Genomic DNA, 24,284 nt, shown 5'->3' on the forward strand with positions numbered 1-24,284 from the left:
GACCACCCCATCACCGCATTTGCTCGCCCAAGACACTTCAGGCTGAAAACATGCATAGCTGGACTCAGTTTTACGGTAGTAGTTAATAAAGTCATTATTTTCAATGGCGCACAGAAGCCCTCCCCTCAGCTTAGATGCTTATTAATTAGAGTTCCCCAGAAACCACTCCTTGAGGGAGGGCTGGTCAATTAGGCTTGGAAACGTGCTTGTGCCCTGGAGCAAGTCTTCATTCCTCATCAGCAAGACCTCTCTTCCTACTTTGGAAACGGTGAATTGCCGTTAACTGGGTGAGAGAAAAATCAGTCTTGTGTTCCTTTTCTTAGGAAGCTGGGCAGAGCACCAAGCTGGCTGGCTGATGCTCACTTCAAAGTATAAAGAAGAACACAGGTCTGCAAGCCAGTCCCTTCTGCGGAAGTAGTTAGTTATCTGGCTACCGACACCATTAAGTGTCTAGAAGGCTTGTAGTAGAAATTAAGTCTAGAATCCTAACTTCTGAGGCAGCCATGATTTACCAACTCTGCAGTAATGCTTCTCAATTTTTAAACATTCAATGTTTTAGTTTTGAATAACACGAATAGTTCTCATCTTTCGAGATCAGTGCTTAAAATTTCAAAACAAATTATATATTGTAATTACTTTTTCAAATAAAAGATTTCCCCCTATTTCTCTCTTCTTTAGTGTGGTGATCAGTACAGCTAAGATAGCTGAAGTGTAATTGTTTTAAAATTCAATTTAAATAAATTATCATCCAGATAATTTATAGATAGAGAAAATACAAATAAAGTAGCTTGAAACAATGTAAATCTCATTGAGGATAAAGAATGCAAGCTAAAGCAAAACGATGGGATATTTTCCCATATCATGTCAGTAAATATTGAACACAAGGTTATCCTTAATCCTGGCCTGGATTTGGGATCAGGGCATTCCAGGACACTGTTGGGAAGGTCCAAGCAGGTGGAGTCATTCTGGAAAGCCATTTGGCTTTATCCTGGAAAATGCACCCCTAGGAATATATCCCAAGTTATGACCAGAGATATAGACAAAGATTTATATAAATAGCGTTCATTACAGCAGCATTTCTAATGACAATCTGGAAATAATGAAGTGTTGGAAATGTCCCAACAATAGGAGAATCCTAAACATTTATTACAAATGACATGTAGAAGAATATTAAGTAACCCGGGCAGTGCTCGGCTCTAACCTTAAGAATCATTCTGACAACATTTGAATATCTGCAGAGAGAAATAACTGGAACAAACATACCAAAATGTTAATAATGGTGGAATTATAATTCCTATCCTATATTTTCTGTATTTTCTCACTTTGTAGTATATTCCTTATATATACTGCATATTTTACATAGAATATGTTTCTTTTCTAATTAGAAAAAGGCAACATAGTTGTTTTTTAATTTGGTCATGTTGAAATCATATAGACTTTTAATAATGAAAAGTGCTTTCTAAAATCGTTGGCTTGTGTTCCATTGTGCTTGTGTTCCAGTTTTCCTCTCAGTGATGAATTATAATCAAATCCATCTACTTTCAAGAAGACATGAAGTGCCAGAACATCTAATTGAAGATCCAATCAGTAAGCACTTACTGAATGCTTCCTATGTGCCCAGAACTTTTATAGAAGTGACTCATTCTAGCCCACAAACTTCTTGTTAGATCCTTTCACAGCCCCTCAAGATACTACCACAGGCCATGTTGTCAAGGACTCTCTCCTTGACCAAACTTTAGTCAGGCTCCTCTAAGCCCTCTTCACAACTAGGCTTTGACCTTGGGTGTCAGGGTCCGTTCTTGGTGGGCCTGCATCGCCCAGCTTTAGCAAGAATAATGTTTAGAGAGAATCCTCCATCCTTGGTATCTGCCCACCATGGTCTGCCTTTAGCAAGGATCCTGTCAGTTCGATTTAGCAAGAACCCCCCTACCCTTGGTGTCTCCTCTTAGTAATTTCCATCCTCTGACCCCTGCAGCCTGCTTCTTGGATGGAAATCTCCGCTCTCCCTGTTGTATTCAGAATTGAGCCCAGTTCTGTATGGAGGTCTCCTTTCTCCTATTGTAGTAGTTCCTGATTAAAATCTGTTTTTAAAGCTTTAAATACTGTCCACCTTGGTTCTCTTTAACATGTCTACAATGCCTTCCTGAAAGATGACTTATAAACAGATCATCTTAAAGATGTTCAGATTTCCCACGTGCTTTAATTTGGGATTATGCACTCAATGAAACATTTAGCATCAAGAAAATCAGAGCTTCATAGCAAAGACAGGACAACTTATTTTCTACAGTCACATAAATCATAAAATTATGCTTCAAATTATAGAATATTAAAGTTGAGAGGAACTTTGGAGGGCATACATTTATTTTATGGAAAAGAAACCAAGGTCAAGGTTAACACCTTGGCTAAAACTGTGGTCCTTTGGGGGCTGAAGTTGGGCCCAGACTGCAAGTCTGCTGGGTGCTGCCTTAGCTTCTTTATGCCACTTGCTCCCCGCAAGTGCAGTTGTGGGGGTCCACTGACAATGGGCAGCAAAAAAGTCTGCCATAGCAAGCATTTAAACATGTCTAAAACACACATGCTGGCTCTGATAGACGTTAATCAAACACTTAATTGACATTAATCTAGAAGGCTTTTGGGGGGTCATTGGATGGCTCTGTATGATATTGTGATTTATAATAAATATGTATTTTGGTCTTTTGGCTACAGTTCCTGGCTCACAGCTACCAAAACCTTTGGAATTTCCTGAGCTATAAGACCAATGGGAGCATCTTTTGTTATACTATCTGGTTTCTAGTCCTCAGTTCCTGAAATCACTAAAGAGCCATAAAGGTGAAATGGGTGTCTCGTTATTCATAACAAGCTCCTCTAAGTCACAACTGAGTTTATGTTAATGAGGTGACTTTTGGGAACCCTCTAAAAATGAGGCAGCTGGTTGCCAGGGGAACAAACCACAAACGGAGTTTTGGAACTTTCAGTCCCACCCCCGATTTCCCGGGATAGGAGAGGGGCTGGAGGTTGAATCAATCACCAAAAGCCAATGATTTAATCAATCATGCCTATGTAATGGAGCCTGCGTAAAAACCCAGAAGGATGGGGTCCAGAGAGTTTCCATGTTGGTGTACCACCATGCTGGTCCCCAAACTCCACAGGGACAGAAGCTCCTTTGTTTGGGACCTCACCCTATGTATCTGTTCATCTGGATGTTGACTCATATCCTTTAATATTCTTCGTAATATTCTGGTAATCTAGTGAGTAAACTGGCTTCCTCAGTTCTTTCTGTAAGCCACTGTAGCAAATTAATCAAACCCAAAGAGGGGATCGTGGGGACCTCTGATTTACAGCCAGTAGGTCAGAAGCACAGGTGACAATCTGAATTTTCGGTCGGCATCTGAACTAGGGGAGGGCAGTCTTGTGGGACTGAGCCCTTAACCTGTGGAACCTGAGGCTATGTCCAGGTAGATAGTGTCAGAATTGAGCTGAATTGTGGGACATCCAGCTTGTGTCGGGGAATAGCTTGGGGTGGAAAAAACCCTACATGTCAGAAGTGGGTGCAGAATTGGACTCTGATACTTTAAAAATCCAGCATCTCTAAGGAGAATAACTTACTTGGCAATATTGCTTGAGCACCTATGAGATGTGCTGAGCACTCGAAATGCAACGATGGACAAGACATGGCTCCTGCCCTCATGAGTTTACAGTTTTGGGGGAGCCAGACTAATGATGAGGTGAATGCCGTGCAGCTATGATAAGAATCAATACAGGACGTAAGGAAACACATAGGAAGATGGCCTGATAAACGGGGGGAGGGGGGAAGCTTGCTGAGGACCAATAGGGTTTGTGGGAGTGTGGGAGTGAGGAAGAACATTCCAGGAAAGGGAACAGCATGGTGGAAGGCCTGGAGGTGAGAAGTGACTCCATCCTCAGGAGAATGAGATCCCAGGTCCCTGGAAGCCAAGGTGGGCGCTAGGGTAGAGAGGAGAGCAGCAGAGGACAGCAAGAGCTGCATCAGGAAGGCCTCGCCAGCAAGGATGGCTCTTTAAGAGACGTGGGCTCCACCATGAGGACTAGGGGAAAACACCTAGGAATTTAAACGAAGACACTATTGATCAGATGTGGGTTTTGGGGAGATTAATCAGGGTACGGTGGAGACGAGTTGGAGGGGTAAGGATTTGGGGCAGAGAGGCTGTCACAGTACCGAAGACGGTGACAGGGACTTACAGGAACGGCCCTAGGATAGAGACAAGTGGACGAATGAGATGCTGGGGGTGGACCTGTGAGGACTGGAGAGGGGAATTTGTGATAGGAGTCTCCTTTTTCTACTTTGATTTCTTGCTTTCTCAATGAGTTGCAGAAAGCCAGGCTCAGAGGATAGGCAAGTCTCCCTTCTTGGTTCTGTGATGCTGGCGACATGGCAGAGTGGGAAATGGCCTCAGGGTTTGTTGGTTTGCGTGTTTGTTTTACAGTAGCTAAATTCTTCCTATTCCTAACCCCCTGCCCCACCCTCACCCCTCCCTGTGTAAGAAACCTACTAACCTGTAGGTTAATATGGGCAGGAGAGAGCCTCTCAAAAGGGCAAGGTGGTGCCTTCCGCCATGCCGAGAGCCCCCTCACCTTCCCAGCTGCGTCACTTCTTTCTCTTCTAGTCCCCAGTTTTGCTGTGTAGACTCCCTCTGCATAGATCTTGAACATTCTGACCATATTATGGGTTGAATTGTGTACCCCCAATTTGATATGTTGATGTCGTAGGCCCCAGTACCTCAGAATGTGACCTTATTTGGAAATAGGGTGGTTGCAGATGTAATTAGTTAAGATGAGGTCATACTGGAGTAGCTCGGGCCCCTATCCAATATGGCTGGTGTTATCCAAAGGGGAAATTTGGACACAGACACACACATACAGGAAGAACACCATGTGCAGACAGAGACAGAGATTGAGGTGATGCCAAAGATTGCCAGCAAACCACCAGAGGCTGGGAGAAAGCCAAGGAACAGACTTTACCCTCACAGCCCTCTGAAGGAACCAACCCTGCTGACACCTTGATTTTAGACTTCTCACCTCCAGAATGCGAAAGAATAAAATTCTGTTGTTCCAAGCTGCTCAGTTTGCGGTACAGTCATGCGTCACCTAATGATAGGGATACATTCTGAGAAATGTGTTGTTTGGTGATTTTATCACTGTTCGAATATCATTATGTACTTACACAAACCTAGAGATGTGTGCCTACTACACTATATGGTACTAATCTTACGGGACCAGCATCGTATGTGCAGCCTGTTGTCCAAAACATCGTTATGCGGCATGTGACCATATTCTGTTAGGGCAGCCCTAGAAACGAATGCAGGCTGTCTGAAAGGCCTTTGCACCCTTCCCTGGCAACAGTTTCACAGTGACCCATGGGGTCACTTTACCTGACAAGGCCACTGCTCAACGTGGTTAAGATGAATAGAAGATTACCCTCAGGCTTAGTGCTAAACCCATCAACACTTTTCTCTGGGTCTGTCCAAAACTGCGTTCTCTGGTGATAATGGATAAGTTTAAAGCATTTCATCTCTGAAAAGTATGAGTTGCCAATGGTACAAGTAAGGCTATGTCACTGATAAGAATTGTTTTTGAGAAGTTAAGAAACAAGGAGATCCCTAAATTCAGAATTTGAAATATGCTCGATATGCAATATTTGCTGGTTGTTGAAGACTACACACACTATGTGTGTATTATGTGTGTATAATGTCATATGTAGAGACACACATATGTAATACATATATTTGCCTTATATAAAAATATATATGCACATACATCCTGAATTTGATCTACACTTAACATTCTCACTTAAATTTCTCTCCAAAGTGTTTATCGTAAAAAGATACACTGAACTGTTTGTTTGCTCTGTCTTGGTTTAAACCTTTTCTTGGCAAGATTCTTTGGACCTTGGGAGAATGTTAAAAGTGTATCCAGATACACATATAAAAGTACTTACCAAGGAACATTTCAATAACAGATGCCTTCATAGTGAGGACAACAATCTCCATAAATATCGAAATGGCACCCTGGAGAGGAAGAAACAATAACATCATCATCCCTCAGCCAAGAGTTCTGAATTGGACGGAAGGAGTGTGGGGAGGGGCTGCTTCATTTTGCACTGCCCTCTGGAATCTTAGGATTCCAAGCTGTGGCTTTCCGTCAACCGCTCACAGAGATAGCAGTGGCCAGCCGCGATGGTACCCAGAGATCTATTCTCAGTCAGAAAACACATTCTAGCCACCAGCCTCCTACTCTTCAGACACTTGGTCTTTACTTAGAACTGAAGAGGAGATAACTCCACAATTTCAAGAATATGCTCTACCGGTCTTCAGAATAGGACAAAAGCCACACTTCTGGTATTTAGAGAACATTTTTGGATTGCAAATAAACGATTCATTCATCGTTCATCCAATAAATATATATTAAACTCCCATTATATGAGCACAGATTGTTAGGTAGGAGGTGATAAAAATTGAAGTGAAAAACAATTCTTGCTCTTAAAAGACGTAGTTTAATAGAAGTGGGAAAACATACACGGACACAAATAACCATAACATTGGAGAGTGCTCAGGCCATATAGGGAGTTTAAGGGGGTGTTTATAGGGCAGTGGTTCTCAAACTTTGTTGCATACTAGTATCATCTGGGATTTTTTTTAAAATTTTTAAAATATTTTAATTTAAAACATTTGATTTATTTTTATTGAGTTCATAATAGTTTATATCATTGTGAAATTTTAGTGGTACATGATTTCTTGTCCGTCACCACATAAGTGCTCCCCTTCATCCCCTGCGCCCACCCCAGCCCCCTTCCCCGGGGAACCACTGAGCTGTTCTCTTTGTCCATGTGTTAGTTTATCTTCCACATGGGAGGGAAATCATACTGTGTTTGTCTTTCTCAGTCTGGCTTATTTCGCTTAGCATAATACCCTCCAGGTCCATCCATGTTGTTGCAAATTCATGTGGGAGTTTTAAAAGACCTTGATGCCCAGGCTGCACTCAGACCTGTTGAATCAGAATCTCTTGGGATGGGGTCTAGGCATTAAGCTTTTTCAAATCTCCCCAGGTAATTCCAATGTGGAGCCAAGTTTGAGAACCAGCAATTTAGAGCAGCCTTCCTAAATTTTAATGTGCCTACAAATCACTTGGGGATCATGTTAAACTGCAGATTCTAATCCAGTAGGTCTGGGGTAGTGCCAGAGATTCCCCAAAAAGCCAGGGAATTTTAGAGGAAGGAGAGATTATGTCAGCTGTGGGAAAGCCTCATAGAGGTGGTGGTAATTGGGTCACCTTTGGAAGATGAACATTGTTTGAACACGTGGAAGAAGGATTCCAAGTGGGGGGAACAGCATCAACAGAAGCTTGGAGGTTGGAAAGCACAATGGATAGGAAGATGCTCTTGATCTATAAGGGGTTTCCCCCCTTCTCTTAAGGCTATGAGGAAACTCTCAAAGATATTGCTCCTGCTACCATTAATTGAGCATAGATTGCCTTGAATCCCCACAATAAGCCAGTGAGCTGGGAATTATGATCCCTGTTGAACAGACGAGGAAACTAAGGCTTAAAGAGGTTAAATGTCATAGCCATGGCGACCAGGAGTGGGTAGGATTAGAGCAGAGGCGGGAGTAGATGGGGAGGAGCTGCCCTGAGCACAGGCGATAAGGAGGAACACTGTCCTAGAGGATTTCAAGACTCAAAGTAGGTCTGCTTTTCATTATCCTTTTAAGCCGGCAATTCTAAGCAATGTCAATGATAAAGCACACCTCCCCTCTGGGCAGATGGCTCCCACCACATCCCTTCCCCTCAGTGCCACTGCCGTGTGGCCTAAAGCTAACATTCCCAAACCCACACTCTGCTATGCCCAGTGGTGTGCTGATAAGCCTGCTCTGAAAAAAAAAAAAAAAAAGCCATGATTTGTAGCATTTATCAATTTCTGTGATATAAATCCTCCTATCATGGCTGATTTTGAAGCCACCACAGTGACGTCACTGAATGGAGATTTGGAAAGAGATCAACACAATCTGGTACTAGTTAGGTCCAGTGCAAGCGTATATCCAATATTTACATGCAGTGCTATGCAGACTTTATTAACAAAAAGGGATTGTTAGGTCATGGTCGAGGGGTAATAAAAGTACCTGATACAGTTAAATAAAACTAGTATATGAAAGATTTTACTACAAACAATGAAATTAGGCAGCAAGAGTAATCCCAGACAGAACTGATCACTTTTCTAATTTCTAGAAACGACTGCAACGTGTTAAATTTTCCAATTAAGGAAGTGGACCACTGGTTAAGTAATAGGCAAATAATTGTTTTTAGCCTCAAAATAGAAATAAAATCATGCATACAATCTGTTTGGCAATTTGATGCTTAAATAGTTGGGTCATATTTTGTAAATAGTGTGATAATAAGTAAATTTTATTGTCTTTTACTAATTTGGAAAGCTCCAGAACAACCTACATGTTTCAGGCCTAAAAATTTAACTTTCCTATGAGATAAATACAGTATGTCAAGCTGCCCTGCTGGACCTGCCCAACCAGCTCTACCATTGGCTGTTACCATTGGTACTGCAGATTTCGTTTCTGAGTTGTCTTGACTTCTCTTTCTCTCACACCACACACCTTTTCCATCAGCCATGCCTGTGGGTTCTACATTCATAATATATCCAGAATCTGGTCATTTCTCATCATCTTTACCATTGCCACCTGGTCCAGGCCATGCCTACTCTCACCTGGGTTATTGCAATTGGCCTCCTAACTAGGCTGTTTCCCTCTTCACCTGCATGCTCCAGTCCACACAGCAACCAGCACGATCCAGTTCAAAGTAAGTCAATTCATGGCACTCCTCAAATCAAAACTCTACCGTGGCTCCCTGCTTTACTCAGAATAAAAGCCAAAAGTCTTGACAAGCAGCTCAGGACCCTACGTGCTTTGGCCACCATTGGCCCCTCTGACCTTGTTTCCCACTATTTTCTCCCTCATTTATTAAGCTCCAGGCATACCAGCCTCCCGGCTGTTTCTAGAACACACCTCTCGCCTGCAAGGTCTCTGCACCTGCTGTTTCCTCTACCTGGATGCCCTTCTCCTGGATAAGCACATGATTTGCTTACTCATTCCTTTCAAGTATTTGCTTAAACGTTACCTTTAAGCAAATGTTACCTTTGCTTAAACTGTTATCACCCAATTTAAAATTGTAATCCCTCTCCCACCCACGACCCCCTGGTACACCCTATCCTTTGCCTACTGTCTTCTTTTCCATGCCACTTATCACCTCTGACATACGCTATATGTTGCTTATTTTGCTTGTTTATTGTTTGTGTTCTCCACTAGAATGCAAGCTCCATGAGGGTAGGGATTTTCATCTGATTTTTTAATGTGCTCCATAAATATACGTTGAATCAATGAGTGAGTAATTAGGGCTCTCTCCTTTCTCTAAGAAATAAAAAAAGGAAACAAAACAAAGGGAAGACAGTCCTGTGAATACACTAAAAACTACTGAATGGTACACTTTCAAAGGTGTATTTTATGTTATGTGAATTATATCTTAATAAGTATTTTTGATACTCAACAAACAAATCAAAAAGGAAGATGGAGAGCCGAGAGAAGCGCTCTCAGATCTGTCCCACAACTTTAGAAGACACAAGGGACCTGACCTTTACAAGTTGGGATGGATGGGTAAAAAACAACAGGATTCCAGGAAGCACGCTAACTCCCCAGGAGCTATCACCCAAGGGCTGACTCATCAGTGATGGAATCCGACCAGAATCTCTCCGGTCTCTTGGACTCAGAATGTTTCGAGGCTTCTTTCTTACCACTTCAATTTCTTTCGTTGCTTGGTCCATTTATTCATACACTTAAAATGTAAATGCGCCTTTTGAAATGTAGGGAAAAAAATTCAAACCCTAACTCCACCATTCCAGAGGCTGGGGATCAGGATGGCCAGCAGCACCTTTAAGCAGTTTCTGCAGGCAGTCCGATGTCATGGAGCTGTGGGACGCACAGCAATGTTGGAGCCTAATTCCTCATGTGCTCACCAGGGTTCTAACAAAAGTGGAACAACAAGGGTTTCCAAACGAATGTGTTACTGATTCATAAATTTATGGATTGTGCTGTGAAATGTAATATAAAGAATCCTGAATATGAAGTCCTGGTGAGGCAAATGAAGCCTGATTTTGAAATAAAAATACACATTAATGTGAGTCGAGTAGCTAGCCAATGTAGTTAAATCTCTTGTTGCTGTGACTTAGAAAAGAGCAGGTTGATAGTAAATAACAATATAACAATATCACCTTATATTTATACAGTTCTTCACTTTTTTCCTCTAATTTTTTTTACTGTGGTAAAATACACAAACATAAAATTTACTGTCTTAACCACTTTTAAGTGTACAGTTTAACGGTATTAAATACATTCCTAATGTGCTTTCATCACCACCATCCGCCTCCAGAACTCTTTCCGTCTTGTAAAACTGAAACTCTAAGCTCATTAAACTATAACTCCCCATTTTCCCCTCCCCCAGCCCCTGGCAATCACCATTCTGCTTTCTGTCTGCTTTGACTATTCTAAGCACCTCATATAAGTAGAACCATACGGTATTTGCCTTTTTGTGACTGGCTTATTTCAAATAGCATAATGTTCTCAAGGTTCATCCATGTTGTAGCATGTTTCAGACTTTCTTTCCTTTTTAAGGCTGAATAATGTTCCATTGTGTATATACACCACATTTTGCTTATCCATTCTTCTGTTGATGGACACTGGGTTGCTTCCATGTTTTAGTTATTGTGAATAGAGCTGCTATGACATAGGTGTATATTTATACTCTTTGAGATACTGCTTTCAATTCTTTTGTGTATATACCCAGAAGTGGAATTGCTGCATCATATGGTAGTTCTATTTTTAATTTTTTGAGGAAGCTCCATAACGTTTTCCAGAACAGCTGTACCATTCTACATTCCCGTCAACAGTGAACAAGGGTTCCAATGTCTCCACAACCATGCCATCACTTGTATTTTCTGTTTCCTTTGAAAGTAGTCATCCTAACGAATGTGAGGTGACATCTCATCGTAGTTTTGGTTTGCATTTCGCTAATGATTAGTGATGTTGAGCATCTTTTCATGTGCTTTTTGGCTATTGTACATCTTCTTTGGAGAAATAGCTAAGTCCTTTGCCTGGTTTTAATCAAGTTGTTTTGTTGTTGTTGTTGAATTTTGGAAGTTATCTGTACATTCTGGTTATTCATCCCTTATCAGGTATATGATTTGCACATATTTCTCCTATTCTATCAGTTGCCTTTTTACACTGCTGATAGTGTCTTTTGAAGCACAAAATTTTATAATTTTCATGAAGTTTAATTTGTGTATTTTTTCTTTTGTTTTCTGTGCCTTTGGGTGTCATATCCAAGAAATCATTGCCAAATCCAATGTCGTGAAGCCTTTTTTGAAGAAGAAGAAGATTAGCCCTGAGCTAACTACTGCCATTCCTTCTCTTTTTCCTGAGGAAGTCTGGCCCTGAGCTAACATCCATGCCCATCTTCCTCTACTTTATACGCGGGATGCCTACCACAGCATGGTTTTTGCCGGCAAATCCCTGGCTGCTGGGAAGCGTAACATGCGAACTTAACTGCTGCACCACCAGGCCGGCCCCTATCGTGAAGCTTTTATAGTATGTTTTCTTCTGAGGATTTTATAGTTTTGGTCTTACAGTTAGGTCTTTGACCTGTTTGAGTTAATTTTTGTAGATGGTGTTAGGTAAGGATTCAACTTCATTTTTTTTTGTATCTGGATATCCATTCTTCCTAGCATCATTTGTTGAAGAAAGTATCCTTTCCCCATTGAATGGTCTTGGCATCCTTGTCAAAAGTCACTTGACTGTCTATGTGAGGGTTTATTTCTGGGCTCTCTATTCTGTTCCGCTGGTCTATGTGTCTGTCTCTCTTCTGGTACCACGCTGTTTTGATTGTGGTAGCTTTGTAGCAGGCTTTGAGATCAGGACTGTGAGTCCTCCCGCTTTGTTCTTCCTTTTTAAGATTGTTTGGCTGTTCGGGGTCCCTTGAGATTCCATAAGAAATTTTTCATGGGTTTTTCTATTTCTGAAAAAAATGTCATTGGGATTTTGATAGGCACTGCATTGAATCTGTAGATTGCTTTGGGTAGTATCACTATCTTTTTTTTTTTTTTAAAGATTGGCACCTAGGCTAACAACCTTTGCCAATCTTCCATTTTTTTTTTTTTAAGGATTGGCACCTGGGCTAACAACTGTTGCCAATCTTTTTTTTTTTTTTTCTGCTTTATTTCCCAAACCCCCCAATACACAGCTGTATATCTTAGTTGCAGGTCTTTCTAGTTGTGGGATGTGGGACGCCGCCTCAACGTGGCCTGATGAGCGGTGCCATGTCCACGCCCAGGATCTGAACCCTGGGCCGCCACAGCGGAGCCCGCGAACTTAACCATTTGGCCACGGAGCTGGCCCCTAAGTATTACTATCTTAACAATATTGTCTTCCAATCCATGAACATGGGATATGTTTCCATTTATTTATGCCTTCTTTAGTTTCTTTCAGCAAAGTTTTGTAGTTTTAATTGTATAGGTCTTTCAGCTCTTTCGTTAAGTTAATTTCTAAGTATTTTATTCTTTTTGATACTATTGTAAATGGAATTTTTTTCTTAATTTCATTTTCAGATTGTTCGTTGTTAGTGTATAAAAATGCAATTGATTTTGTGTGTAGACTTTGTGTCCGGCTACTTTGCTGAATTCATTTATTAGTTCTAACAACTTTTTTTGTGGACTCTTTAGGATTTTCTACATATGAGATCATATCATCTGCAAACAGAGATAATTTTACTTCCTCTTTTCCAGTTTGGATGCATTTTATTTCTTTTTCTTGTCTAATTCCTCTGGCTAGAACTTCCAGTACTATGCTGAATAGAAATGGTGAAAGCAGGCAGATGTCCTTGCCTTGTTGCTGATCTTAGAGGAAAAGGTTTCAGTCTTTCTCTATTAAATATGATATTTGCTGTGGGTTTTTTGCATATGGCTTTTACTATATTGAGGTAGTTTACTTCTATTTCCAGTTTGTCAACTGTTTTTATCATTGAAGTGGGTTGAATTTTGTCAAATGCTTTTTCTGTGTCAATTGAGAGGATTACATGTTCTTTTTTTTACCTTCATTTTATTAACCTGGTGTATTACATTAATTGATTTTTGTAAGTTCAGCCATCCTGGAATTCCAGGAATAAATCCCATTTGGTCATGGTGTATAATTATTATAATATGCTGATGAATTCAGTTTGCTAATATTTTGTTGAGAATTTGTGCATCAATGTTCGTAAGGGCTATTGTATTGATAAGGGAAACTGTAGTTTTCTTTTCTTGTAATGTCTTTGGTTTGGTTTACAGGTAATGCTTCATAGAATGAGTTAAGAAGCGTTCCCTCATCTTCATTTTTTTGGGAAAAGTTTGAGAAGAGTTGGTGTAAGTTCTTTAAATGTTTGGTAGAATTCACCAGTAAAGCCATCAGGTCAAGGGCTTTTCTTTGTAAGGAGATTTTTTTTAATAACTGATTCAATCTCTTTACTAGTTATAGGTCTATTCAGGTTTTCTATTTCTTTATGATTTCGTCTTGGTAGGTTTTCTATTTCTAGGCATTTGTCTATTTCATCCAGATTTTCCGATTCATTGATGTATAATTGTTCATAGTACTCTCTCATAATCTTTTTAATTCAGCAACAGTAGTTGCTTCAGGGAAATAGAACTGGGTAAGTGGTGATCAGAGAGGCGAGCAAGTCTTACAGTTTTGTTCTATTTAAATCTTTACCCTGTGCATGTATGTTAATAAATCAGAAATTAACAAAATAGTCTCTTGGGAAGAGTTAACATATACAGATGATGTTGTTATCAGATAAGAAGCTACAGTAATCTCCTAATTCACTCCTTGCTCATTGCTTCCCTTGCTCCAGGTCTCCCTTCTCTCCAGTTGGAAAGAATCTTCTTCCTAAAACACAAGTATGATTGTGCATTCATTCTCTTAGAATTTTTCTTCACAGTCCACTCATTCTCTACAGAATAAACCCCAAATTCCTTAGTGAGGCATTAAAAACTCTTCATGAAAAGGTCCAACTTACCTCTCAAACTGTCTCACTGCAATTCTTTTCTATAATCCTCTCCTCTGACCCCAGCACACCCCAGGCTCTTGGTCTTTTCTCTACACCCTATACATCAGTGTCTTGGCTCATGGTCTTCTTATCATTCTCTCTGGAATACCTTGCCACCCCTCGTCCGCCTCTCACAAACACACCCATCTTTCAAGGTTCAGCTCATAGGCCAACTCTTCTTTGTAAATCCTCCTGATCTCCTAACATCAAACTTCATCTTCAGCATCCATTTAATCATTCAAAAAATTTTGTGTGTTTGTGTGCTCTGTGCTAGGCAGAGAGGAACAAGATGCAGATCCTATTATTAAGTTGCTTAGAGTCTTCTAGAGAGAGACCCATGTATGCTCATCATACCCAACACCGATTGAGCAAGTACTAAGTGTCAGTTTTACATTAACTCATTTAATCTTCACAACAACCTGATGAGGTAGGGGCTATTTCTTGCCTTAGTTTTAGAGGGAATGAATTGGAAGCATGCAGAGGACTGGTACAAGGCTGGCCACAGGTTATAAGGCTGGCAAGGAGAGGAACTGGAATTCAAATCAAGCATTCTGAGTCTGCATTTACACTTCACCACTTGCCATAGCTGGTTCATAATAAGCAAGCACACTTCTCTCATCTACATTCTGATTTAATTGGTCTGAGTTGGTCTCAATGTTTTAAAGCCCCTGAGTGACTCCACTGTGCAGCCAGGATTGAGAACCTGTGCTGTAGAGGGTACAGTGATGGCAGAAAGGGTGGATGGGCAAATAGGCCTGGGGCATGAGGATTAGAAGAGACTTGAATTAGTTTAACTGCAGGTTGGAAAACAGTGAGTGGAAAGGAAAGGACTGAACACACTGAGTGGGGGAGCTTCAGGAATGGGGAGCTGCTCAGTGAGGCTGGGAGAGAAATCAGACTGTAAGAGGGGAAAGAAGGGGTCATGTTGGCCTTGAATGTCATGCCTAAAGAATGTGGAATTGATCCTTTAGGCAATAGGGGGACATGGAAGGCTTAAAAATTATTTTTGCATTCATCATTTTTAATAAGCCCCCTAGAGGCTTACTTGAGCCACTCACTTGCCCTAGTGGAAGCATAGGATTTATGTAATGCTGGTGTTCGTCTGATCTACGATGCTACATGGGGGAGCACCTAACAATACTCTTTGTCCACAAGGCAGAAAGAGCCAATGTCCATCTGGAAACATTTAATAGTTATGAGAGGCTTGTGCTGTGTTTCCAAAATGCCAAAAATCCCTTGAGGACAGACGTCTCTGAATGGGGAGAGGCCACATCTGCAGCCTTGTTTTCTCCATCTCTGCCTGATGTAAGGCCTCAGCTGCTTCTCAGTGGATGCGGGTTGATCTAGTGAGGATGAAAAAAGGAAGGCTGGCACTGGGAGGGGCCTTTACAATGTGGAGCCTCGATCTGCATATAAACATTTATTCAGATCATATTCCTCTGGGCTGGGCCTGAAACACTGCATTTCCTGTTGCCGTGACACCAGTGGTCACTATGATAATCCCCCAGGATTCTGTGAAGGAGAGAGAGAGTGAGCCAGAGAGGATAGTCATTTTTTTCTTTCCTTATTTTCCCTCTCTCTCCAATTCCTTATTTTGTCTTAAAGAAATGCCAACAGAAAAGTACAAGCCAAATAGGCAAGGAAGGCTGGGGAGATTTTGCCTTTTCTCAAAATGTTGGCTCCTAAGGCTGCACCAGGCTACTTGAAGATGTGCTTTGAGTCAGGCTATGTGACGGGACACTGTTGGTTGCCTAAGCAGAACATGCCCTTCCTCCCTTCCTCCTTCCTAGCACAACTCTAATTTGGTAAAGAGAATAAATGCAGCCAGAAGACTCAGAGGAGGCTGGTCCCTCCCCGGGTCCTGAGGTGGATCCTGATTCCAAGTCTAAGCCAAGAATGGTTATGTATATATATTCCCCCTTGCTGGTGATTGCTTCAGGACCTCAGGTTTGAGCCCATCAGCACAGGGCCTCCTCCAGTGATCGTGACTGGTTCAAGGGTGGGCTGTGTCCCGAGTTGTATCAGACAGACTGAATGGAAAGACTCTAATCTTATGTTTTTGAGGGAGAGGTTGCCTCTCTTGTTGGAAATGAACAAAGGAGCAAGTTTTTCCAGGTCTACTGGCAGCCATCTTGTGACCATGAGACAAGTTACAAGGAGGAAAAAGCCAACACAAAAAGAGGAGGGCAGCCAAGTGAATTACAGAGAAATGAAGCTGGAGCTCTGATTGGCTTGTGCCTGGAGACAGGGCCCACCTCTGGACCACCTGTTATGTGAGATAATAAATTTCCCTTTCAGTGGAGCTTGCCGCTGTAAGATTATTCCTGACTGCTTCCTGACTCTCAGTGCCTCTCCATACAGTGGTTTTAACTAGAGAAGACTGTCGTCACATGGGTTTACACCGGAGTCTGCAGAGTGTTTTCTCAACAAACGTCTCATCTGAACCACCTAACAACCTCTTGGGGAAGCAGAATGGACAATATTATTCCTATAATTCAGAGCAGTGAAGTGCTTCACCTAAGGTCACACAGCACAGATTTTCTCTATTTTAATCATGTGCTCTTTTTACTATATCAAATTCCTCACGTGATTGTTGTAAATTCCAAACTATTCCATAATTTATAATATAATATAATTATAAAACAAAAATTCCAAACCTCATTTGTATAGTAGTTTTCACTTTTGAAAGCCTGGTTACATTTATAACTTTAATTTCACAAGACCCCCAAAGTAATACTACAGTCGAAGGCAGAGACTGAACACTTGCTGACGTCATGACTCAGCTAGTCAAAAGCCCATGGTCTGCCAAAGAGAGGTAACTTAGGCCAATCCAGGTCTGCCCTGGGATTTTGGAATTGGGACCCTGAAAGCCTTGAAAACTGTGGGAGCCAAGCTGAAGGCCATGTGGGGCCCTGAAGAAGATGCATAAGATGAGGGCAGGAAGAGATGGAGAGGAGCAAGTGTGTGGTCCTGGGAAAAGCAGGGACAGCAGATGCCTTAGTTTCTGGCCACTTTCCAGACCCCATTTGCAGTCTGAAGGACGTCCAGCTGGACTCAGTCTCCTGTGCATGACATAGATGTTTCCAGGCCCTTTTACTCGAGCCAGTTTGAGTTGGTTTCTGTTCCTTGAAGCTTTGATTGAAATGCTTTTCATACTTGTTGTTTTCGTTATGTCCTGTTTCCCTGAAGTGATTAGTAGTAAAATGGAAACACTTAAAAGGAATAGGACTCATGTGCTTGTCTTTTGGTAGCATCCAAGCAGGCGGCAGAGCGGCTGTATCTAACTCTGGAACAGGCTCTGGGAAGAAGCGTGACAAAGAGTCCCATGAGTGGGGGCAGCCACTGAGAAGGAGGAATGCAGCCTGCATAGCTGGGGTGCTCTGGGAGGAAAAAGTGGGAGTGGGAAACCTTGAAATTATGCTGTCAGACTGTCACTGTGGAGTTCTGATATATTTATGACCGTGGTTTACAACCAGGGGTGATTTTGCCCCCCAGGAAAGATTTGCAATGTTTGAAGACATTTTTGGTTGTCACAACTTGGGGCAGGGGATGCTATTGGCATGTAGTGAGTAGAAGCCAGGGATGCTGCTAAACATCCTACCACACACAGGACAGCCCCACAACAAATTATCCAGTCCAACATGCCAATATTGTCAGGGTTGAGAAACTGATTTACGAGAATGTTTATTTCCCAATCTATTTCTAAGAATCTTATGCTTACTGATGTTCCAATCTAGGAATTTTCCATAAGTATGACAGGGAATTTTTTTGGTGACTAAAGTATGAACTACTCAGCATTTCTTCCTCCAGGATCACTTTTGATCGCCACATATCATCAGCACAAATCCTAAAGCAAAGATATTCATTCCTGGGCAGCTGAGTGGATTAAAGAGCTCATCCGTGTGTTCGATGACTGATTTATGCCTACGCCATTAGGTTCATTGATTCATGGGGCATGTTTCTATATGTCAGAAAACCAAAAAGGGAAAGGCTTTTTTGGTGTGTGTGTTTCAGGCCATCATTTTGTACCTCGTTAGGAACCTGACATATGGTAATGCTTATCACATCCACAAAAGCTTCGACCAATAGTGATTTCTAGTGAGCCTGCAAACAGTAATTACGTTTCTGAAGTGGTAGTTTTAGATCTTATATTGCCAGTGGGAAAAAATACTAGTTTGCAGGCATGCCCCCAAATGAGCTCTAAAGAACTCCTTCCAAGAGTTATTTATCCTCTGTACTGGAAGGGAGCATGAAGAGCCGGAAATCTGGGGGAGCGGTGGCGGTGGGGGTCTCAGTAAAAGATGAGGTGGACCATGACCACTCTTCTTAGTTACTCCGGAAACCGTGTGAAGTTGAAAAGACTCTCATGGAGCTCTGGAAGACGAGTTTCTCTCCTCAGAAGCTTCCTTACCTAATGTATTTGACACTGGATTAGCCGTGCCTCCTCCCAGTGAGTTTTCTCCCTCGGGCTGTGGGGTTTGTGGTTGCCAAGGGGCCATCCACTGTGAATTTGGAGCTGGGTATTTGGTTCCGTCCAACTGTGATCCCAGAGCCTCCAGTGGCCTGAACACTCTCTGCTTTTCAGTCTGACTTCAATTCTGAGGCACAGAAAAATATTTTTGTGTCTGACATAGCCTTCCATCGAGGTAGGAAGAAAGATGAGGGTGTGTGTGCCAGATGCATAGTATCTTCCCGTCTGCGTCTTGGTAAAGAGTGGGTTCCTCTCAAATGATAGGTTCCAGCTCTCCCCAAGCTGCCGAGAGGCAGGCGTGGGGCTATGGGTCAAAGAGCATTCTCGAATCCCAGCAACCAGAGGCTCAGGGAAAAGGGAGGGCGTGGAGGAGGGCAGGGACTGACTGCGGCTGAGAACTGAGGGCTGTGGATGACTAAGTCCTGCAAATTGGTGGAGACCAACAGAAAAAGAGTCATTTCAAAGCAGGACACCCAGCTCTCCAAAGGGAGCCGTGCATCCTCATGCTCCACAGGCCCTCTACGGACCATTCCCCCCTGACAGTTTTGGCCCAGCTATCTAGTGGCCTGTTACACAAGATGGGATTTGTCCCTTTGTCCTTCTTCATGGAAGTATTAGAAGCTTAGAGTCCACTCTAATAATGGTAACTATCACTATTGAATGCTTACCTTATGCTACCCACTGCACATCTGCAATCTTATTTAATTATCACGGCGATCCTATCAGGAAAAAGTACTATTCTGCCCATTTTGCAGAGTGGGAAATGGAGGCTTAGAGAACTTTAGCAAGCTGTCCAAGGTTATAGAATGAATATAAATCAGAACCAAAATTCCACTCTGGGCCTCAAACATTTTACACCACTCACTACCCCTTTACCACTCTGCAGGGTGGATTCGCCTTACTCTTGCGCCTTGGCACATCTATCCCAGGCTTTTTGAAATAGTCTGTTGACAATAGTGAAGATGCACATTGCAAAATATATACATTTTGTAAGAAAGTTGTCTTAGGTATAATGTGAGGAGATTTTTTTAAGAGTCATATTTGGGCCTGAACTCATTCACAGCTTTCTCTCTCTCACAAATGTTATTTAGGGAGAAGTGATGCCCCAGGCATATTTTTAAGTTTAACCAGGCATAACACACCCATCTAAATAAACATTTGGATGTATTGTAATTGACGGTGTAATGGGATGTTAAAATGGGATAATCCTTTGTCTTAGTTTCAGCTGAGGCTAAGTGCCAACTACGTCCACGCTCCACCGTGGTCTCCCTGAAGCTCCTCTCACTGTTGCCTGAAGTGGGAGACGGGAGACCACCTGCTTTGCTTCTGCATTTCTCCATCTAGAGGGGAGGAGGGGGAGGAGGAGGGAAAACGCCAACAACTTTTCCTAAAGGGATTCCTGCGCTCCAACCTCCAGCTACCTACCCTCTCGGCTTCCACAACCTCTCATATAGTCTGGAGGGAGACAGTCAGCCGAGGATCCCGGTTTTCAGTGACCTCCTTTGGAAGTCCAGGTTGGGCGTCCAGCAACTGCATTTGAAATAACTGAGTGTGTCCCATGGGCTTGAGGGTGCAGTGGGCTGGGTCTGACCCATGATGAAGCCGTCTAGAGGAGAGGGACTAGCTTGTGGCAAGTGAGACCACCTGTGTGTGACTCAGCCTTGGCTCGCTTTAGGTCCTGCCCAAGCCGGGTGCATGCAGGGCAGAGGAGGTGGCAGCTAAAAGTGGCCAGTGATAGATGGCCAGTCGCTCAGGGGCCGAGGGAGGAACCATAAACCCCCAGCCAGAGCAGTTTCACATGTAACGGCATCTGGGGAACTGCAGGGGAAGGGTCCCCAACAAAGTGGGGCCACCTCCGAAGAACCCATGGAAGTGCCCCATGGCAACAAGAAACAGCCGTACATGCCTGCCGAGCCCAGGGAGCCCTGTGCCCGCTCACCACAGTACCACCTAGTAAAGCCTTCTGTCACCTTTACCTGTCCTCTCTGCATCCACTTCAACTCTGGATGTGAAGAGATGACCATTAGCAGCCAAGGGGAAGTGGGGAAATGCATGGTGCCAAGAAAGAGGGCCAATAGCGTCCTGTCCCACCACAAAAAGAAGCCTTCAGGTGGGGGATGAGACTTTAAACTGTCAGTGCCGTTTTTAAGTATTGCCTAAGTATTACATGCATGTTAATGACTGAACTTCTTTGGAGGTATAATGTAAGCAAGGTCTTTTTAAGAACTCTGGGGTCAGCCTGAAATATTAAGGGACCTACTCAGCTTTCATCCAAGGCCAGGGTAGGAACTACACCCAGAGAGTATGTGAGCGGGCAGTCGGGGCAGCTGGGGAAACCAAGGAGCATTAGGATGGTGCCGTCTGTGTCTGCTCGTCCAAAGTACGCTCTGCATCTCCCCTCTCCTCCTCACCCAGACTGCTCCAGACATGCCAGCCTCCCAGGCACAGTCCTGCCTCAGGGCCTTTGCACTTGCTCTTCCCTCTGCCCTGACTGTTCTTCCCTCAAACACCCACAGACGTTGCTCACCAGTTTCCTTCACCTCACTCTCTGTTTAAATGTCCCTTTGTCAGATCTTCTCTAACCATGGGATGCAATCATCACTCACATCTCCCTGCTCTGTCCAGCCCCCTTATCCTATTTTCGTATGTTTTTCACAGCTCTGGTGGTGACCAGACCTTTAAGTGTGTTTGTTGATTGTGTGCCCCCAGATTGGCAGCTCTGGGAGAATGGAGACGATTTTGTTTACTCTTCTTCCCAAGTACATAGAATTATGAATGACGCATGGCAGCGGCTTACTAAATATTTGTTGTTGCTGTCATTGAAAGTTATCTCTGCTTCCCCAAATTCCTTTTACCTTTCAGAGTCTAGAGTTACTCACTATGTTAAAAAACCAAAGCTAGTCTGGGCAAGCTGACTTGCACCTGTATGTCCAAAGCATGTTTTCTCTGTTTGGGGCACAAAGGAACCGCGAAGAGGGAATTTACTCAGCAATGAGATGCCATAGGATCTGATCCCTTGGGAACTATACACTGGATTTCTCTGAAGAAATAGATACTTTTTTGCTTTTTGAGTCTGAGAAGAAAGAATGCAGAAAAAGAGTTCCTTCTTACTATAGCCTGAAGGGCTATTTTTATGAATTTTTACCACATGTCCACACAAAACTTCAGCCTTTCTCTCATTGAGGGAAAGAATTTGAGACATTTTTATCAGAGTCTTGTCAATGGAAACCCTTATCAGGGAAAGTGATTTTCTGAAGTGGTCGGAGTCACAAGGAAGTGAGAGTGTTTCTGTGACTCGCTGCCAACTTAGCCCTACAGTGAAGGTGAGGGACGCCTTCTGGAAACTGGCTCCTCGAGGGACTTGGCAATGATGTCTGCTCCTTGGCCTCCCCCCCAGAGTCAGGTCTTCCCAACACACCTGAAAAGTGATTCTTCAATCAGGAGATTACCCAAGGATGACAGAAATAAAAGCCCCCTTCCCAACAGCCTTCTCCTGTAAGGTCCCTGCCTCTTTTTCCTCCATCACTGTTATGGTGATGTCTATCCTTGCAAGGAGGAATACTTTTCTTAGAAATTCGACTTGACTTGAAAACGATGTGTGGAGGATCAGAATTTACTAGCCCCAAATGTGTCTCTTTGCTTTGATTGTTTTTAAGGAGAAAAGACTCTGAAAGAAACTTTGACCTTCCCCCACAACTGTCTAAAAGAACTAAAGATAGAAGGCCTGTTCCAGAAAGGAGCTAATACCATAGATAACTGTAGTATAACATGAACCAGGTGTGACAGACAGGGAGGACTCTAGCAAGGCCCATTTGATCAAAATCTTCTCGATGTGCCATTGTCTTTGCAAGGCATTGCAAACATTTGTTTACCAAACATTTGCTTTTCCATGTCCACGTGAATTGCCTTCCTCCTCTTTGAAGTCCCAAACCACTACTCACAACATCCTCTTTTGTTTTTAGCTAACGATGGTATTTAAGGTGGTGGCTTTGGCCATTTTGGTGAGTTACTCAGTTTTCCTGGGTTTCTCCCAATTATACATGTTATTAAGCTTTGTTTGACTTTCTCCTGTTATTCTGTCTCATGTCAATTCATTCTTAGCCCAGCCAGAAGAACCTAGAGGGTAGAGGAATATTTCTTCCTCCTCTACAGATATTTTCAGGGATGGCAAATATTAATTTGATGCAGTGATAGGAAAACCAGGACCCTGTGTAATTGTTGCCTGGTAGGTTAAGAGTGTGACTTCTGGAACTAGACTGCTTGGGTGGAAGCTGAGCTCCATCGCTTGCTAGCTCTGTGACCTCAGACAACTTACTCAACCTCTCAGTTCCTCTGTTGTCTCATGTGTATACTGGGGTTAGTAACAACCCACCTCCTATGGCTGCTGTTAGGATTAAATGAGTTAATATAAGAAAAGGGCTTAGAACAGCGCCTGGCACATAAGACTAGCCCTGTAGGTGTTAGCAAGTATTACTATTGTTGTTGGGATGGTGGGGGTGCCACCATGGACGATCACCATCATCCTCCTCACCATTCTCATCACCATCCTCTCACAAAACATGGCCCATTTAGACTCCAGTTTAGGACTTAACAGAGGTAAGGCAACCAACTGAATCTCTCTCAACAAGACGCTGCCTGGTGTCAGCCACAGCTTGATCTTTGGACTATGTTGGTGAAGGAACCACATAGGCTTGTGACTGCCATTGAGGTCAAGTCTTCTAGGAACCCAGAAAAGAAGCAATTCCTTCTCTGCTCAGAGATTTGTAAGGATCATTAGCTCATTCTCATGAAAATCTACTAGATGGTTGTAGGACAATTGGACAAATCATATGGCTAGGATCGACACCTAGCATTCTTAAAAAGAATGGAAAGAAGCATCTAGTAGAGTAATACAAAGCAGAAATGGGCCTACACATATTTTCAAATGATAAGACCAGAATAAAATACAAACACCAAAATATTCTCTAAACTGAATCTAAACCAAACTAATATTTCTTTTGTTCCAAGACCCTGGCTTGTCAATTTGGCTCAGGAGAGGGTTTTGGCATCCATTATCTCGGTTCACGTTTTCTCCAGGAGAATGAGCGCTGGAATGCGGCAGTGGGTCTCAGCTGAGTCACATCTGCCTTGTGGCGGGCTGGCCTTTTGCAGGCTGCCACAAGATGTGCAGCTTTTAAAGGTCTCGACTCAGAGCATCGCCTCCTGCCTGCTTTGTGCCCTTCCCACATGGCCCAATCACCTCAGATAGGTGGTCTCTAAGGATTTCTTTAAGGTTTGCAATCTGTTGAAGCGGAAAAGTTTTCTAGTTGACTAAAAACAAGTTCTAAATCCAGTATCCACAACTGTTTGTTTTACAGATGAGGTAACTGTAGAAAAATGCAATAAACAAAACTGAAATAGTCTTTGCTCTGTTGTGATCGTGGGGCTCCGGGAATCTTGTTGGATTTTGGCCTTTGACTTCGTGGTCTGTAAACAGGAATTCACCTAGATGATCTCAGACTGACTTAAATTTGTTTATGTGTATTTTTTTTAATTAAAATTTTATTCTTCACCTCCAAAATTTCCATTTGGTTCCATTTATGTTTTTTATCTCTTTGTTGAACTTCTCATTTTGTTTTCCTGACTTGGTTAAATTATTTATTTGTGTTCT

At 42.6% G+C, this 24,284-nt stretch overlaps 1 protein-coding gene across 2 annotated transcripts in view; it reads right to left on the bottom strand.

Annotated features, from left to right (window-relative positions):
• Positions 1 to 24,284, bottom strand: part of VIT (vitrin) — a 104,610-nt gene that overhangs the window by 75,545 nt on the left and 4,781 nt on the right. For both annotated transcript variants that reach the window (XM_046662746.1, XM_046662745.1), the window contains exon 2: positions 5,975 to 6,044. In XM_046662746.1, coding sequence (XP_046518702.1) covers positions 5,975 to 6,026 — 52 coding nt within the window. In that variant the 5' untranslated portion in view covers positions 6,027 to 6,044. The remainder of the gene's footprint in view (positions 1 to 5,974; positions 6,045 to 24,284) is intronic.

Source organism: Equus quagga, chromosome 5 (genome assembly GCF_021613505.1).
Source record: "Equus quagga isolate Etosha38 chromosome 5, UCLA_HA_Equagga_1.0, whole genome shotgun sequence".
Classification (NCBI taxonomy): domain Eukaryota; kingdom Metazoa; phylum Chordata; class Mammalia; order Perissodactyla; family Equidae; genus Equus; species Equus quagga.